This window comes from Mustelus asterias, unplaced genomic scaffold (genome assembly GCF_964213995.1).
Source record: "Mustelus asterias unplaced genomic scaffold, sMusAst1.hap1.1 HAP1_SCAFFOLD_1615, whole genome shotgun sequence".
In the NCBI taxonomy this organism is placed as follows: domain Eukaryota; kingdom Metazoa; phylum Chordata; class Chondrichthyes; order Carcharhiniformes; family Triakidae; genus Mustelus; species Mustelus asterias.
The window spans coordinates 35,101-53,231 of NW_027591560.1; the positions used below are offsets into that span (position 1 = coordinate 35,101).

General features: G+C 52.9%; 2 protein-coding genes across 2 annotated transcripts in view; one reads left to right on the plus strand and one right to left on the minus strand.

Annotated features, from left to right (window-relative positions):
* The window catches only part of LOC144488500 (EGF-containing fibulin-like extracellular matrix protein 2), a 39,253-nt gene extending 30,015 nt beyond the window's left edge, over positions 1 to 9,238 (plus strand). The window contains exons 10-11 of the mRNA XM_078206549.1: positions 3,821 to 4,016; positions 8,957 to 9,238. Of these exons, the coding sequence (XP_078062675.1) occupies positions 3,821 to 4,016; positions 8,957 to 9,118 (358 nt within the window). The 3' untranslated portion in view covers positions 9,119 to 9,238. The remainder of the gene's footprint in view (positions 1 to 3,820; positions 4,017 to 8,956) is intronic.
* A 6,604-nt stretch (positions 9,239 to 15,842) lies between these two features.
* The window catches only part of LOC144488499 (structure-specific endonuclease subunit MUS81-like), a gene marked incomplete at its 5' end in the record, with an annotated part of 28,784 nt that continues 26,495 nt past the window's right edge, over positions 15,843 to 18,131 (minus strand). The window contains one exon of the mRNA XM_078206548.1: positions 15,843 to 18,105. Coding sequence (XP_078062674.1) covers positions 18,039 to 18,105 — 67 coding nt within the window. The remainder of the gene's footprint in view (positions 18,106 to 18,131) is intronic.

Here is an 18,131-nt window from a genome sequence, read left to right on the forward strand (position 1 = left end):
GCATCTCCACATCATAGAAAATAGATGCAGGAGGAGGCCATTCGGCCCTCCGAGCCTGAACTACCATTCAATATGATCATGGCTGATCATGCACTTTCTGTATCCCCGTCCTGCTTTCTCTCCAGACCCCCTCGATCCCTGTAGCCACAAGGGCCACGTCCAGTTCCCTCTTGAACATATCGAACGAACTGGCCCCAACGGCTTTCTGTGGTAGAGAATTCCACAGGTTCACAACTCTCTGAGTGAAGAAGTTCTTCCTCATCTCAGTCCTGAGTGACCCCTAGTTCTGGACTTCCCCAACATCGATTCTGGTGAATAGTGGGATAAGGGGATATGGAATAACAGGTGGGGAGGTGGGTCTGAGACCAGGAAGAGATCAGTCATCATCTGATGGAGTGTCGGAGCAGGTTCGAAGGGCCTACTTCTGCTCCTAATTCTTATAGTACCCCATCTCTCCGTCTAAGTCATTGATCATAGAATCCCTACAGTGCAGAAGGAGGTCATTCGGCCCATCGAGTCTGCACCGACCACAATCCCACCCAATCCCTATATCCCCACTTATTTACCCTAGCTAGTCCCCCTGACACTAAGGGTCAATTTAGCACGGCCAGCCCACCTAACCAGCACGTCTTTCGGACTGTGGGAGGAATCCGGAGCACCCGGAGGAAACCCACGCAGACATGAGGAGATCATGCAAACTCTGCACAGACAGTGACCCGAGGCTGGAATCGAACCCGGGTCCCTGGCACTGTGAGGCAGCAGTGCTAACCCACTGTGCCACCGTGCCGCCATTAATATAGATTGAAGATTGACACCAAGATTGGTGGAGTAGCGGATGAGGTGGAGGGCTGTTGTAGGCTGCAAAGAGACATAGATAGGATGCAAAGCTGGGCTGAAAAATGGCAAATGGAGTTTAACCCTGATAAATGTGAGGTGATTCATTTTGGTAGGACTAATTTAAATGTGGATTACAGGGTCAAAGGTAGGGTTCTGAAGACTGTGGAGGAACAGAGAGATCTTGGGGTCCATATCCACAGATCTCTAAAGGTTGCCACTCAAGTGGATAGAGCTGTGAAGAAGGCCCATAGTGTGTTAGCTTTTATTAACAGGGGGTTGGAGTTTAAGAGCCGTGGGGTTATGCTGCAACTGTACAGGACCTTGGTGAGACCACATTTGGAATATTGTGTGCAGTTCTGGTCACCTCACTATAAGAAGGATGTGGAAGCGCTGGAAAGAGTGCAGAGGAGATTTACCAGGATGCTGCCTGGTTTGGAGGGTAGGTCTTATGAGGAAAGGTTGAGGGAGCTAGGGCTGTTCTCTCTGGAGCGGAGGAGGCTGAGGGGAGACTTAATAGAGGTTTATAAAATGATGAAGGGGATAGCTAGAGTGAACGTTCAAAGACTATTTCCTCGGGTGGATGGAGCTATTACAAGGGGGCATAACTATAGGGTTCGTGGTGGGAGATACAGGAAGGATATCAGAGGTAGGTTCTTTACGCAGAGAGTGGTTGGGGTGTGGAATGGACTGCCTGCAGTGATAGTGGAGTCAGACACTTTAGGAACATTTAAGCGGTTATTGGATAGGCACATGGAGCACACCAGGATGATAGGGAGTGGGATAGCTTGATCTTGGTTTCAGATAAAGCTCGGCACAACATCGTGGGCCGAAGGGCCTGTTCTGTGCTGTACTGCTCTATGTTCTATGTTCTAACTGTGGGAGGAAACCGGAGCACCCGGAGGAAACCCACGCAGACACGAGGAGAATGTGCAAACTCCACACAGACAGTGACCCAAGCCGGGAATCGAACCCAGGTCCCTGGAGCTGTGAAGCAGCAGTGCTAACCACTGTGCTACCGTGCCGCCCCAAAATTTTGTATCTTTTTCCCGATGGAAGAAGGTGGAAGAGAGAATGTCCGGGGTACGTGGGGGTCCTTGATTATGCCGGCTGCTTTTCCCCGAGGCAGCGGGAAGTGTAGACAGAGTCAATGGATGGGAGGCTGGGTTTGCGTGATGGGACTGGGCTACATTCACGACCCTTTGTAGTTCCTTGCGGTCTTGGACAGAGCAGGAGCCCCATACCAAGCTGTGATACAACCGGAAAGAAAAGTTTAATGTTTATTTATTAGTGTTACAAGTAGGTTTATATTAAGAGTGCAATGAAGTTACTGTGAAAATCCCCTCGTCGTCACACTCCGGCGCCTGTTTGGGTTACACTGAGGGAGAATTTAGCACGGCCAATCCACCTAACCTACACATCTTTCGGACTGTGGGAGGAAACTGGAGCACCCGGAGGAAACCCACGCAGACACGGGGAGAACGTGCAGACTCCACACAGACAGTGACCCAAGCCGGGAATTGAATCCGGGTCCCTGGCGCTGTGAGGCAGCAGTGCCAACCACTGTGCCACCATGCTTTCTATGGTGCATCTGTAAAAGTTGGTGAGAGTCGTAGCGGAGATGCCAAATTTCCTTAGTCTCCTGAGAAAGTAGAGGTGTTGGTGGGGCTTTCTTTTTTTTTATTCATTCCTGGGACATGGACGTCGCTGGCTGGGCCAGCATTTATTGCCCATCCCTAGTTGCCCCTTGAGAAGGTGGTGGTGAGCCGCCATCTTGAATCGCTGCAGTCCACGTGCTGTGGGTTGACCCATAATGCCGTTAGGGAGGGAATTCCAGGATTGTGATTGGACATCAGTCAGTCCCCGTGTGGTGTAGGTACACTGACAGTGCTGTTAGGGAGGGAGTTCCAGGATTGTGATTGGACATCAGTCAGTCCCGTGTGTGGTGTAGGTACACCCACAGTGCTGTTAGGGAGGGAGTTCCAGGATTGTGATTGGACATCAGTCAGTCCCGTGTGTGGTGTAGGTACACCCACAGTGCTGTTAGGGAGGGAGTTCCAGGATTTTGACCCCAGCCACAGTGAAGGAACGGCCGATATATTTCCAAGTCGGGATGGTGAGTGGCTCGGAGGGGGGAACTTGCAGGTGGGGGTGTTCCCCATGTGTCTGCTGCCCCCCCCCTTGTCCTTCTAGGTGGTAGAGGTGGCGGGTTTGGAAGGTGCTGTCGAAGGAGCCTTGGCGAGTCGCTGCAGTGCATCTTGTAGATGGTACACGCTGCTGCCACTGTGCGTCGGTGGTGGAGGGAGTGAGTGTTTGTGGTTAGCGTGTCGATCGAGCGGGGCTGCTTTGTCCTGGATGGTGTCGAGCTTCTCGAGTGTTGTTGGGAGCCGCACCCATCCAGGCAAGTGGAGAGTATTCCATCACACTCCTGACTTGTGTCCTTGTAGATGGTGGACAGGCTTTGGGAGGGAGTCAGGAGGTGAGTTACTCTCCGCAGGATTCCCAGCGGACAGGCTTTGGGGGGAGTCAGGAGGTGAGTTACTCTCCCCAGGATTCCCGGTGGACAGGCTTTGGGGGGAGTCAGGAGGTGAGTTACTCTCCGCAGGATTCCCGGTGGACAGGCTTTGGGGGGAGTCAGGAGGTGAGTTACTCTCCGCAGGATTCCCGGTGGACAGGCTTTGGGGGGGGAGTCAGGAGGTGAGTTACTCTCCGCAGGATTCCCAGTGGACAGGCTTTGGGGGGAGTCAGGAGGTGAGTTACTCTCCTAGCCTTTTGACTATAGCGTCGGTGTGGAGGGATAGGGACCGGGACAGGTTGTTGGTGATCTGGAGACCTAGAAACTTGAAGCTCTCGACCACTTCCACTTCGTCCCCGTTGATGTAGACAGGGGCATGTTCTCCACTACGCTTCCTGAAGTCGATGACAATCTCCGTTGTTTTGTTGACATTGAGAGATTATTGTGCTTCCCCCCTTCCTGTCCCCGCAGTCGCTGTCTGTGTCACGCTACGACGGCGGGCTGTCAGGACAAGCCGGCCTCCATTGTCTACCGGTACATGAGTATTACGTCAGACAGAAGTGTCCCCTCCGACATCTTCCAGATCCAGGCGACCAGCATCTACCCCGGGGCCTACAACACTTTCCACATCAAGGCGGGCGACGAGCAAAGCGATTTCTACATCAGGGTGAGTGTGTCCTGGACAGTCCTCGGGGAGGGGGTGGTTTCGGGATGGGTTAACGTCTCCGGAGGCTGGGAGATGGATAAATACATGAATAGGATGGGAATAGAGGGATACGGGGTCCCCGGAAAGGATAGAGGGTTTTAGTTCAAACCGGCGTAGGACCATGAGACATAGGAGCAGAATGAGGCCACTCGGCCCATCGAGTCTACTCCGCCATTCAATCATGGCTGATATTTTTCTCATCCCCATTCTCCTGCCTTTTCCCCATAACCCCTGATCCCCTTATTAATCAAGAACCTATCTATCTCTGTCTTAAAGACACTCAATGACCTGGCCTCCTCTGTGACAAAGAGTTCCACAGATTCACCACTCTCTGGCTGAAGAAATTCCTCCTCATCTCTGTTTTAAAGGATCGTCCCTTTAGTCTGAGGTTGTGCCCTCTGGTTCTAGTTTTTCTGATGAGTGGAAACATCCTCTCCACGTCCACTCTATCCAGGCCTCGCAGCATCCTGTAAGTTTCAATAAGATCCGCCCCCCTCATCCTCCTAAACTCCAACGAGTACAGACCCAGAGTCCTCAACCGCTCTTCATACGACAAGCTCTTCATTCCAGGGATCATTCTTGTGAACCTCCTCTGGACCCTTTCCAAGGCCGGCACATCCTTCCTTAGATATGGGGCCCAAAACTGCTCCCAATACTCCAAATGGGGTCTGACCAGAGCCTTATACAGCCTCAGAAGTACATCCCTGCTCTTGTATTCTAGCCCTCTTGACATGAAGCGTGGTCGGTGCAGGCTTGGAGGGCCAAAGGGCCTGTTCCTGTGCTGCAATTTTCTTTGTTCTACGCGGGAGGCCAGAGGGAACACGAGGATTGTCAAGCCCCGAGCTGACGGGGGCAGCAGGAGATGGGTTGAGGTGGGAGATTGGAGACATGTGAGAAGTGCCAATGACCCATTTGATCTGTGGATTGGTGAGGCTGGGTTTGGGGATGTTCCCCTCCCCCCACCGTTCTTCCCAGGACACGGGATGGTGTTGGGTCCATTCATTCGTTTGAACGAAGATACAGTGCTCGGTGTGGTGGTGGGGGGATGGGGGGAGGGGGTGGGGTGAGGCGGTGTGGTGAGAGGAGGGGGTCGAGGCGCGGAGAACAGCCTTCTCCGTCAGCCTCAGGCGGGATCGTACGAACCTCGGACGGACGTGCCGGTACAATTCCGCCCGAAATCTTGAAACCTGAATGCAAAAACTGAACACACAGTTCCCAAATATATTTCGACCCTTATCTTGTTCTCGGAAAAGTTTTCTCAGGCTGTCTCCGTCTTGGAAAAGCAAGCCTTACAGCTGCTGTCTTTTGCCTGCACCGTGTACCCTTCCGGAATGCAGTCAACTATTAGCTAACCCATCATGCCTTCCGAGTTTTAAAATGTAGTCACCTTAGATACAATTGATGTGGAGATGCCGGCGTTGGACTGGTGTGGGCACAGTAAGAAGTCTCAGAATACCAGGTTAAAGTCCACTATGTGTAAACCCCACCATTTGGCCTGGGCTTGTAAAATCCTACTAACTGTCCTGTCTTGAGAGAATACACACCTCTTTAACCTGTGATTATCCCTCTCTCCACTCGCACTGTCTGTACCTGTAAAGACTTGATTACCTGTAAAGACTCGCATTCCAATCATTATCTTGCAATTGTGCCTCTGTCTATATATACCGTGTTTGTGAAACCTACCTCTCCGCTCACCTGACGAAGGAGCAGTGCTCCGAAAGCTCGTGATTCCAAACAAACCTGTTGGACTTTAACCCTGGTGTTGTGAGACTTCATATTGTTAAGCTTAGTTAACCCCTATAATAGGCAAAAATATCTTAAAATGAAGTTTTTGCATGGACTTGAAGCAAACAGGGCTACGCATACACAGGATCCCTCAGAGGGGAACCCCTCCCCTCGCTACTCTCCTTCCAACATTAGAAACATAGAAAACTACAGCACAAAACAGGCCCTTCGGCCCCACAAGTTGTGCCGAACATATCCCTACCTTTTAGACCTACCTATAACCCTCCATCCTATTAAGTCCCATGTACTCATCCAGGAGTCTTTTAAAAGTCCCCATTGAGTTTGCCTCCACCACCACTGACAGCAGCCGATTCCACTCACCCACCACTCTCTGTGTGAAAAACTTCCCCCTAACATCTCCCCTGTACCTACCCCCCAGCACCTTAAACCTGTGTCCTCTCGTAGCAGCCATTTTCACCCTGGGAAAAAGCCTCTGAGAGTCCACCCGATCTATGCCTCTCAACATCTTATACACCTCTATTAGGTCTCCTCTCATCCTACGTCTCTCCAAGGAGAAAAGACCGAGCTCCCTCAGCCTATCCTCATAAGGCATGCCACTCAATCCAGGCAACATCCTTGTAAATCGCCTCTGCACCCTTTCAATCTTTTCCACATCCTTCCTGTAATGAGGCGACCAGAACTGAGCACAGTACTCCAAGTGGGGTCTGACGAGGGTCTTGTATAGCTGCATCATTATCCCCGGACTCCTAAACTCAATCCCTCGATTGATAAAGGCCAGCACACCATACGCCTTCTTAACCACCTCCTCCACCTGCGGGGCCGATTTTAGAGTCCTATGGACCCGGACCCCAAGGTCCTTCTGATCCTCTACCGTACTAAGAGTCTTTCCCTTTATATTGTACTCCTTCATCCCATTTGACCTGCCAAAATGGACCACTACGCTGTGGGATCTTTCACTTCCAACCGAGATGGAGGAGGGGGCCTTGTTTGATCCGCAAGGCTGCGGGCGGGACTTTCCGGACACGCACGCCCCTCCCAAGACCAGAAAATCCCACCTGAGCTCGACAGATCTTTGAAAGGTCTGCCCCCCGCCACCCCCCCATCCCCCGCCACCCCCCCCGTCCCCATCCCCGCCCACCCCTGGCGGGCAGGACAGGAAAAGTCCATCCTGCATTTCTCGACAGGGTGGCGCGCCCTGGTGGAGGGAGGTCAGCTTTTCATTTGTCTTGGAATCCAAGTCTTGGAGGTTGGGGAGGGGGTTGGGGGGCGTGGGCCCAAACCCACAATCTTCCGATGGAGAGGAGAAGGCGTGACCCCAAGGGAACGGAACCGCCAAATCCAGAGCCAAGGCGTTCAAAGTTCTCCCAGATTCAGCCCTCTCTCCGAACACCAGTGCGAGTGAAATCCTCTCCCACTCCAGGAGGGCGGGGGAATAACTGGAACATTCTGAACCGGGAATGATAGATTTCTATAATAAAGGCAAAATACCGCGGATGCTGGAATCGGAAACAAAAACAGAAAATGCTGGAAATTCTCAGCAGGTCTGGCAGCATCTGTGAGGAGAGAAAAGAGCCAATGTTTCGAGTCTGGATGACCCTTCGTCAGAGCTGATAGATCGTTGATGAGTTAAGGGAGAGATTAAGGGTTAGAGAGACAGTGGAGAGTTGGCATAGGGAGCAGAAGTGGTGTCGTCGGATAGATAGAAAGGGATTGATAGATCGTTGATGGGTTAAGGGAGAGATTAAGGGTTAGAGAGACAGGGCAAAGTCGGGATAGAGATCAGACGTGGGAGGTCGAATAGATAGAAGGGGTTGATAGATTTTTGTTTAAAGTTTTTTTAAAAAGTTCATTTATCAGTGTCACAAGTAAGCTTACATTAACACTGCAATGAAGTTACTGTGAAAATCCCCGAGTCGCCCACACTCCGGCGCCTGTTCGGGTTACACTGAGGGAGAATTTAGCACCCTAACCAGCACGTCTTTGGGACTGTGGGAGGAAACCGGAGCACCCGGAGGAAACCCACGCAGACACGGGGAGAATGTGCAGACTCCACACGGTGACCCAAGCCGGGAATCGAACCCGGGTCCCCTAGCGCTGTGAGGCAGCAGTGCTAACCCACTGTGCCGCTGGTGGGTTAAGGGGGAGATTAAGGCCTAGAGGGTTAGTGAAGAGTTGGGATAGGGATCAGACGTGGTGGCAGCCGGATAGAAAGAAGGGAATTGATAGATTTTGACAAAGGGCTCAGCTGGACTCGAAACGTCAGCTTATTTCTCTCCCCTTTACAGATGCTGCCGGATCTGCTGAGATTTTCCAGCATTTTCTCTTTTGGTTTTATTGATAGATATTTGATGGGTTGAGGGGGAGATTAAGGGTTAGAGAGACAGAGTGGAGTTGGGATAAGGAGCAGATGTGGTGTAGCCACATAGACAGAAGGGGAAAAGATAGGTTGTTGATGGGTTAAGGGGGAGATTAAGAGTTAGAGAGGCGGTGGAGAGTTGAGATAGGGAGCAGACGTGGTGTAGTCGGCTAGATAGAAGGGGATTGATAGATCGTTGATGGGTTAAGGGAGAGATTAAGGGTTAGAGAGACAGAGTGGAGTTGAGATAAGGAGCAGACATGGTGTAGTCGGATAGATAGAAGGGGAAAAGATAGGCTGTTGATGGGTTAAGGGGGAGATTAAGAGTTAGAGAGGCGGTGGAGAGTTGAGATAGGGAGCAGACGTGGTGTAGTCGGCTAGATAGAAGGGGATTGATAGATCGTTGATGGGTTAAGGGAGAGATTAAGGGTTAGAGAGACAGAGTGGAGTTGAGATAAGGAGCAGACATGGTGTAGTCGGATAGATAGAAGGGGAAAAGATAGGTTGTTGATGGGTTAAGGGGGAGATTAAGAGTTAGAGAGGCAGTGGAAAGTTGAGATAGGGAACAGACGTGGTGTAGTCGGATAGATCGAAGGGGATTGATAGATCGTTGATGGGTTAAGGGAGAGATTAAGGGTTAGAGAGACAGAGCGGAGTTGGGATAGAGATCAGACGTGGGGAGTCGGACAGATAGAAGGGCCGTGTTGTGAGGAGGGGCCGAATGGCCTCCCATTTTCTTTTCCCCCCCCACGTTGTAATTAATTCTCCTGTCTTCATTTCTTTATTAAACTCCCGACAGCAAATCAACAACATCAGTGCCATGCTGGTGCTCGCAAAGCAGCTGACTGGCCCACAGGACTTTGTTCTGGACCTGGAGATGGTTACAGTGAATCCGGTCATGTCGTACCAGTCGAGCTCGGTGCTGAGGCTGACTGTATATGTGGGCCCGTATTCCTTCTAGAAGAGAGGGAGGGGAGGATGGGGGAGAATGCCGCCTTCGGGGTGTTATACTGTAAAAGGAATTCTTTTTTTTTTAAGAAAGGAAAGTGGTTTTCAACAACGGTACCTTTTAATATTTGAACACCCATCTCTCGTCAGCCTCTCTTTTGTGTGTGTGTGACTTTATTAACTTTTAAAATTGCGCTATAAATGCAAATTACAAGGGGGGGCGGGGCACAGGTTCAAGGTGAGAGGGGGTGAGTTTAAGGGAGATGTGCGGGGGGAAGTTTTTCACGCAGAGAGTGGTGGGTGCCTGGAACGCGCTGCCAGAGGAGGTGGTGGAAGCAGGAACATTAGCAACATTTAAGAGGCAACGGGATGGGTCCATGAACAGAGAGGGAATAGAGGGATACGGACCGAGTGAGGGCAGGAGATTGTTTTTTCAGTATTGTTCGGGCATCATGATTGGCACAGGCTTGTAGAATCCTAGAATGCAGGAGGCCATTCGGCCCATTAAGTCCGACCACAAACCACCCAGGCCCTATCCCCGTAACCCCATGTATTTACCCTAGCTAGTCCCCCTGACACTAAGGGGCAATTTAGCATCAATCCACCTAACCTGCACATCTTTGGACACTAAGGGGCAATTTAGCATGGCCAATCCACCTAACCTACACATCTTTGGACACTAAGGGACAATTTAGCATGGCCAATCCACCTAACCTGCACATCTTTGGACACTAAGGGACAATTTAGCATGGCCAATCCACCTAACCTGCACATCTTTGGACACTAATGGGCAATTTAGCACGGCCAATCCACCTAACCTGCACATCTTTGGACACTAAGGGACAATTTAGCACGGCCAATCCACCTAACCTGCACATCTTTGGACACTAATGGGCAATTTAGCACGGCCAATCCACCTAACCTGCACATCTTTGGACACTAAGGGACAATTTAGCACGGCCAATCCACCTAACCTGCACATCTTTGGACACTAAGGGACAATTTAGCATGGACAATTCCCCTAACCCGCACATCTTTGGACACTAAGGGACAATTTAGCATGGCCAATCCACCTGACCGGCACATCTTTGGACACTAAGGGACAATTAGCATGGCCCAATCCACCTAACCCGCACATCTTTGGACACTAATGGACAATTTAGCATGGCCAATCCACCTAACCTGCACATCTTTGGACACTAAGGGACAATTTAGCATGGCCAATCCACCTAACCAGCACATCTGTGGACACTAATGGACAATTTAGCATGGCCAATCCACCTAACCTGCACATCTTTGGACACTAAGGGACAATTTAGCATGGCCAATCCACCTAACCTACACATCTTTCAGAAAGGAAACCGGAGCAGCCGGAGGCAACCCACGCAGACACGGGGAGAACGTGCAGACTCCGCACAGTGACCCAAAGCCGGGAATCGAACCCAGGTCCCTGGCGCTGTGAGGCAGCAGCGCGAACCCACTGTGCCACCGTGCCGCGCACAGCTTAGAGGGCCGACGGGCCTGTTCTCATGCTGCACTTTATTCTTAGTTCAAGCAGAGACACTGGGGGGGATTTCGTAGCGGGTGGGACACGGACCATTGCAAAGGTCTGTTGACTTCAGGTGGGATTTTCCCACCTTGGTGGAGAGCGTCGCCGGAAAAGACCCATCGTCTCCCACGCCACCCCCCCACCCCAAACCTTGGACAAAATAAAATACACCGATCGTTCCGTGAGGCTGTTCTGGGGAGAGTGGAAATTTCTCCTGCACTCGCGATACACTACGGAGGAAAGACAGCGCCAAGATCGCGAGTGCCACCACCTCTCGGCCTGGGGGTACTTGTGCCTGGCTCCTGCACCCCTCTCCTCACATCCCACCCCACCCCCCGTCCCCCGCTCTGCCCTGGTGAACACCGTGGTCTGCCGAAGAGCGATCCCACAATCAATGGACGGTCCAGATCTCTGGAACTCTTCCCGAGACGGCGGTAGGTGCAGAGTCTATGTAATTTTTTAAAGGCAGAGATGGATAGATCCTTATTCAATATAATTGCAAAACACTGCGGATGCTGGAAGCTGAAACACAAACAGAAAATGCTGGAAAATCTCCGCGGGTCTGACAGCATCTGTGCGGAGAGGGAATAGAGCCAACGTCTTGAGTCTGGATGTGTTCGAATGAAGGAAATCGGGGGATGCTCAAGAGGCTGGAATTGGAGTGCAGAGATCTCGGAGGGGTGTAGGGGCTGGAGGGGGTTACAGAGATAGGGAGGGGTGTAGGGGCTGGAGCAGGTTACAGAGATGGGGAGGAGGCTTCAGAGATAGAAAGGGGGTGTAGGGGCTGGAGGAGGTTACAGAGATAGGGAGGGGCTGGAGGGGGTTACAAAGATAGGGAGGGGGTGTAGGGGCTGGAGGAGGTTACAGAGATAGGGAGGGGTGTAGGGGTTGGAGAAGGCTTCGGAGATATGGAGGGGTGTAGAGGCTGGAGGAAGTTACAGAGATAGGGAGGGGTGTAGAGGCTGGAGGAGGTTACAGATAGGGAGGAGGTGTAAGGGCTGGAGGAGGTTACAGAGATAGGGAGGGGGTGTAAGGGCTGGAGGAAGTTACAGAGATAGGGAGGGGTGTAGAGGCTGGAGGAGGTTACGGAGATAGGGAGGGGTGCAGAGGCTGGTGAACGTTACATAGATAGGGAGGGGTGTAGGGGCTGGAGGAGGTTACAGAGATAGGGAGGGGTGTAGGGGCTGGAGGAGGTTACGGAGATAGGGAGGGGTGCAGTGGCTGGTGGAGGTTACAGAGATAGGCAGGGGGTGTAAGGCCTGGAGGAGGCTTCAGAGATAGGGAGGAGTGTAGAGGCTGGAGGAGGTTACAGAGATAGGGAGGGGGTGTAGGGTTTGGAGGAGGTTACAGAGATAGGGAGAGCGTTAGGGGCTGGAGGAGGTTACTGAGATAGGGAGGGGGTGTAGGGTTTGGAGGGGGTTACAGAGATAGGGAGGGGTGTAGAGGCTGGAGGAGGTTACAGAGATAGGGAGGGGTGTAGGGGCTGGAGGAGGTTACTGAGATAGGGAGGGGTGTAGGGTTTGTAGGTTACAGAGATGGGGAGGGGGATGTAGGGGCTGGAGGAGGTTACTGAGGTAAGGGGGGGGTGTAGGGTTTGGAGGTTACAGAGATGGGGAGGGGGTGTAGGGGCTGGAGGGGGTTACAGAGATAGGGAGGGGTGTAGGGTTTAGAGGTTACAGAAATGGGGAGGGGGTGTAGGGGCTGGAGGAGGTTACAGAGATAGGGAGGGGGTGTAGGAGCTGTAGGAGGTTACTGAAATAAGATGGGGTGTAGGGTTTGGAGGTTACAGAGATGGGGACGTGGTGTAGGGGCTGGAGGAGGTTACTGAGATAAGGAAGAGTGTAGGGTTTGGAGGGGGTTACAGAGATGGGGAGGGTTGAGGCGATGAAACACTGAGAACAGGAATGTAAATTTTGAAACAAGGCACTGCTGTAGTTGTTCGCACAGCAGGGGACGGGACTTGGAATATGTTTGGAGAGAATATTTCTCTGCCACTTCCAGATTAGGGAAACGCAGCCAGTCACAGCAATGCAGAGAAAGGCACAATACTGCAGACGCTGGAATCTGAAAGAATAACAGAGAATCGCTGGAAAATCTCAGCGGGTCTGGCAGCATCTGTGGGGAGAGAATCCAGCCAACGTTTCGGGTCTGGATGACCCTCGGTCAGAGCTCAGCCTTTTCTGTTTTAGCGTTGGATTTATCCTTGCTAAGTAGGGTATGGAAAGGTTATCGAGGATAGGGGGGGGATCCAGGTTTGAGGTTCCTATCAGCCATGATCATAGTAAATGGGGGAGCAGGCTCAAGGGGCTGAATGGCCTTCGCCTGATTTGATTTATTATTGCCACATGTATTTGGATGCAGTGAAAAGTATTGTTTCTTGCGTGCTATACAGACAAAGCATACCGTTCATAGAGTAAATAGGGGAGAAGGAAAGGAGAGGGTGCAGAATGTAGTGTTACAGTCATAGCTAGGGTGTAGAGAAAGATCAACTTAATGCGAGGTAGGTCCATTCAAAAGTCTGACAGCAGCAGGGAAGAAGCTGTTCTTGAGTCGGGTGGTACACTGGGAGGTGGCGGCCTAGTGGTATTATTACTAAGGCTATTAATCCAGGAACTCAGCTAATGTTCTGGGGGACCTGGGGTTCGAATCCCGCCACGGCAGGTGGTGGAATTTGAATTCAATAAAATAAAAATATCTGGAATTAAGAATCTACTGATGACCCATTGTCGGAAAAACCCATCTGGTTCCCTTTAGGGAAGGAAATCTGTCGTCCTTACCCCGGTCTGGCCTACATGTGACTCCAGAGCCACAGCAATGTGGTTGACTCTCAACTGCCCTCCAAGGGGCAACTAGGGATGGGCAATAAATGCTGGGCCCAGCCAGCGACGCCCATGTCCCTCGAATGGATAAAAAAATTCTCAGACTTTTGTATCTTTTTCCCGACGGAAGAAGGTGGAAGAGAGAATGTCCGGGGTGCGTGGGGTCCTCGATTATGCCGGCTGCTTTTCCCGAGGCAGCGGGAAGCGTAGACAGAGTCAATGGATGGGAGGCTGGTTTGCGCGATGGAACTGGGCTACATTCACAACCCTTTCTAGTTTCCTGCCCCTTTTCCGTACATCCCGAGCCTTCCCCTGCCCTCCCTCCCTCCCTCCTCCCCCCGGGAACAGCCTTTGCCCAGTTCTCCTGTTGGTGATACGGCCTCTGCCCAACGCACCTCCTGTCGCAGTCAATAGCCCCCGCTCCCCCCCACTCCTGGCCCAAGAACTACCCCTCTAATGGCCACGCAAGGAGAACCAACTCTGCAAGAGGCACCCTGGAGTATTGCCAGCTCTGTCAGAGGGTGAGAGAGAGGTTGAAGCGTCTCCAGCCGCCCCCGCCGGTCCCCAGGGTTGAAGTAAGGCTCCACAGTCAGGCTCACACTGATATTTTTCACCTTTATTGATACGTTTAGACACCATTCCAATAGCACCTCGCCCGGCCTCACCAGGGCGTCGACAATCAGTCACACTTATTAAGGCCAACATGAATTGTACACATCTCGAGTAACACATTGAGACAGTCGAGTCTCTCACCCACACGGGGTGAAGCACGCTCAGAGGACACGATTACTGCTAACAACGTCACGCACAGCGGTTTACACAGATACAGCTCAACTTTACACTACACGTCACACATGCAACACGGATGATTCACATTTCATCAAAACAGGCTACGGAAGGGGCACGTCTCCAAGAGGGGGAGGGGCTGCGGGTCAGTGCAGCTGATCACAGAATGCGCGCGAGAGAGGGGGGCGCGAGAGAGAGAGAGAGGGGAGAGACAGAGACAGAGAGGCAGAGAAACAGCGGGAGAGACAGCGGGAGAGACAGCGGGAGAGACAGCGGGAGAGACAGAGGGAGAGACAGAGGGAGAGACAGAGAGGGAGAGACAGAGAGGGAGAGACAGAGGGAGAGACAGAGAGGGAGAGACAGAGAGGGAGAGACAGAGAGGGAGAGACAGAGAGGGAGAGACAGAGAGGGAGAGACAGAGAGGGAGAGACAGAGAGGGAGAGACAGAGGGAGAGACAGAGGGAGAGACAGAGGGAGAGACAGAGGGAGAGAGAGACAGAGGGAGAGAGAGACAGAGGGAGAGAGAGACAGAGGGAGAGAGAGACAGAGGGAGAGAGAGACAGAGAGAGAGACAGAGAGAGACAGAGAGAGAGAGAGAGACACAGAGAGAGAGAGACACAGAGAGAGAGAGGGACAGAGAGGGACAGAGAGAGACACAGAGAGAGAGAGACACAGAGAGAGAGAGACACAGAGAGAGAGAGACACAGAGAGAGAGACACAGAGAGAGAGAGAGAGACACAGAGAGAGACACAGAGAGAGAGACACAGAGAGAGAGAGAGACACAGAGAGAGAGACAGAGAGAGAGAGACAGAGAGAGAGAGAGCACGAGAGAGAGAGCGAGAGAGACCACAAGAGAGAAAGAGAGAGAGAGAGCACGAGAGAGAGAGAGAGAGCGAGAGAGACAGAAAGTGACAGAGGGAACACACCTCGAGCGCGCTAACCCTTCCCTCCGGCACGTCCTGGGGTCTACACAAAACATGGTCACGGTAAACAACAGGCAACGACAGACGGGCCAGTGGCCGTAACGGCTACCGTCCCCCACACAACAGGACACACACAACACAAACTACTAAAACTGGCAGGATGAGGGGCACAGAGCGGGTCGCCCCCACGTCCCGAGAGGAATCCGGCACATGGCCCTTCCCCCGCACACCTCCCCCCCCGCCCCCACCCCCCTCCCCTTGCACGGGACATCCCGAGCTTGGCGCAGCGGATCCCAGCGGCCGCTGCACTGCTCTGCGGACATTCGGGGCAGAGCCGGGGAGAGAACTCCACGCGGGCGAGGGGAGCGAGGGGGGTGGGGGGCGAGGGGGGTGGGGGAGAGAGTTTAAAATACTTCCTGTTCATTGGTTCAGGTTTGTTAATTAAAGGCGGCTGGCAGATTGGCCGGAGGGGCTGTTTTAGCAAAACTAATTGGTTAACGCAGAGTACATCCGATTGGTTAGGAAGGGGGTGGTGGGGGTGCCCAGTGAGGGCACTTGTTGCCCACCGCTGGCATCGAGCAAGGGGGGGGCGGGAGCAGTAAGTGGGTGGACACCTCCATTCCCCTCCCACCCACCCCACCCAAAACCCCCCCACCCCGCTTAAAGTTGCACTGCGCCATGCTTTATCAGTCCGCTGGCCATTAATGGAGGAGTCACATGATTCGGGGAATGAGGCCGGCCCCCTGTGGTCTGCAGGCCGTCCGCCTGGGCCAATCTCACTGACTGTGTCTCCAAACACAGCCTCAACGGTGGACCTTCCCAGCAGAGAAGGTCTGCTCTCCCTCATCGCTCTTCCCAAGGGGCAGAAGAGACGCCATCGCAGCCGCTTAGGGGGTGACCGCTTCAGTCTGAGGGGGCGGGAAATATACCCCCACCCCACCCCCACATCCCACCCAACCAAAGTTAAAGTTTTTTTTAAAAGTTTATTTATCAGTGTCACAAGTACATTAACACCGCAATGAAGTTACTGTGAAAATCCCCCCAGTCGCCGCACTCCTGTTCGGGTACACCGAGGGAGAATTTAGCACCCTAACCAGCACGTCTTTCGGAGTGTGGGAGGAAACCGGAGCGCCCGGAGGAAACCCACGCAGACACGGGGAGAACGTGCACAGACACTGACACAAGGCCGGGAATCGAACCCGGCTCCCCCCGGCGCTGTGAGGCAGCAGTGCCAACCCGCTGTGCCAAAGTGGTCACGCCAAGTTTCAGTGGGCAAGGCTTAGCTCTGGTGTTGAGGGGGTTATGATGTGGAGATGTTGCCCTCCGTGGCGCTTCCCCCCAACTCAGTTCCACGACCGACTTGGGGCGGGGGTGCGGGGAGAGGGGACCCAGAGCCAGGACGGTTCCGAGCCAGCGAACGACTGGGGGGGGGGGACACACCCTTTCTTCCAAAGCTCGGAGGGGGCCCCAGTGGGGGCGTCAGGCAGGTTTTTTTAACAAAAAATCACTCTTCCCACCTACATTTCGGAATAAAGAAAAGTTTTTCTTGGAAAGTTTCCTACTGGGCAAGATGTGTGGCTCACCACATCTACGCTTCAATTTCCCGAACGGTGCCGTCCCCGTATCAGAGGGCGAGTTATTCTGTCTCCTCTTGTCAGTTGGGGTGGAGGGGAGAAGGGTTTGGAGTATCGCTGATATTAACAGTAAGATCCCATCGCTGGGATTGCTGGTGAGGGAGTTGCGAGGGAGAGTTTTGATTTATTAGTGTCACGAGTAGGCTTACGTTAACGCTGCGATGAAGTTACTGTGAAAGTCCACACTCCGGCGCCTGTTCGGGTAACACTGAGGGAGAATTTAGCACGGCCCAATGCACCCTAACCGGCACGGTCTTTCAGACTGCGGGAGGAAACCGGAGGAAACCCACGCAGACACGGGACGGGGGGGGGGGGCAGACTCCGCGCAGACGGTGACCCGAGCCGGGAATCGAACCCGGGCTCCCCGGCGCTGTGAGGCAGCAGCGCTGTGCCGCCCCCCCCCGGGAGGAGGGGGCTGATTTCCGATTCCCACTATTCTATTGCCGTTACCTTCCGAAAAAAAAGAAGCCCGCCCGCCCTGCTCCTTGGAGGGAACCTGGAGACAGAGGGACGTTCGAAACCGGGGCAGCTCTGGGCGGCGACAAATCTCAGTTCAAGACCGCACGGTCGGGGGATCGCTCGGCGGAGGACAAATCAGTTCATCGTCATGAACGACGGAACAGGCTCCAGGGGCCGAATGGCCTCCTGCTGTCCCTCGAAATGACCTCTTTAAAAAAAAAACTGCAAGCAGGGGAGCGCAGTGGTTACAGCGGGAAGTGGTTCTGCGTGGAACACTTGGGACCTTGTATCTTACTAACAGGATGAAGGAGTTTATTGATGGCGGACAGGAATATATATATATATTTTAAAAAAACCCTATTTATTCAGTGTTGGACCTGGTCTACCTCCAAAGTGCCACGCAGACCCAACTACCTCATTCATTACTTAAAAATAAAACGCAAATCGCCGGGAGCTCAGCTGGGGAAACGGGACAGAGAACAGGACAGAGAACGGGACATAAAAATATATATATATATACACGTGAAGTCACATCATTGCCGTGGGTTCGAAAGAGGCTGTTCCAGGCTCGATTTTTCCCGTTCCCCGACCCCGTTCAAAATGGCCGTCAGTTCCGGGTCTCCAGCGCGGAAGCGGTCGGGTGGCAGGCACAGAACAAAAATTTAAAATACAAAAGAACGGATCCGACGGAGGACGGCAGCCTGGGGGCCGATGATGTTGGTGAGTCTCCATCCGGAAGGTCAGGCTCGTCAGGGGCACGCCCTCAGCACAGGGGGCCTTCGGTGCAGTATAGCTGTGACACAGTCTTGCTGAGCGTGGGGCCCAGGTTTCTTGGGAGGATAGAGAGGGGGTGGAA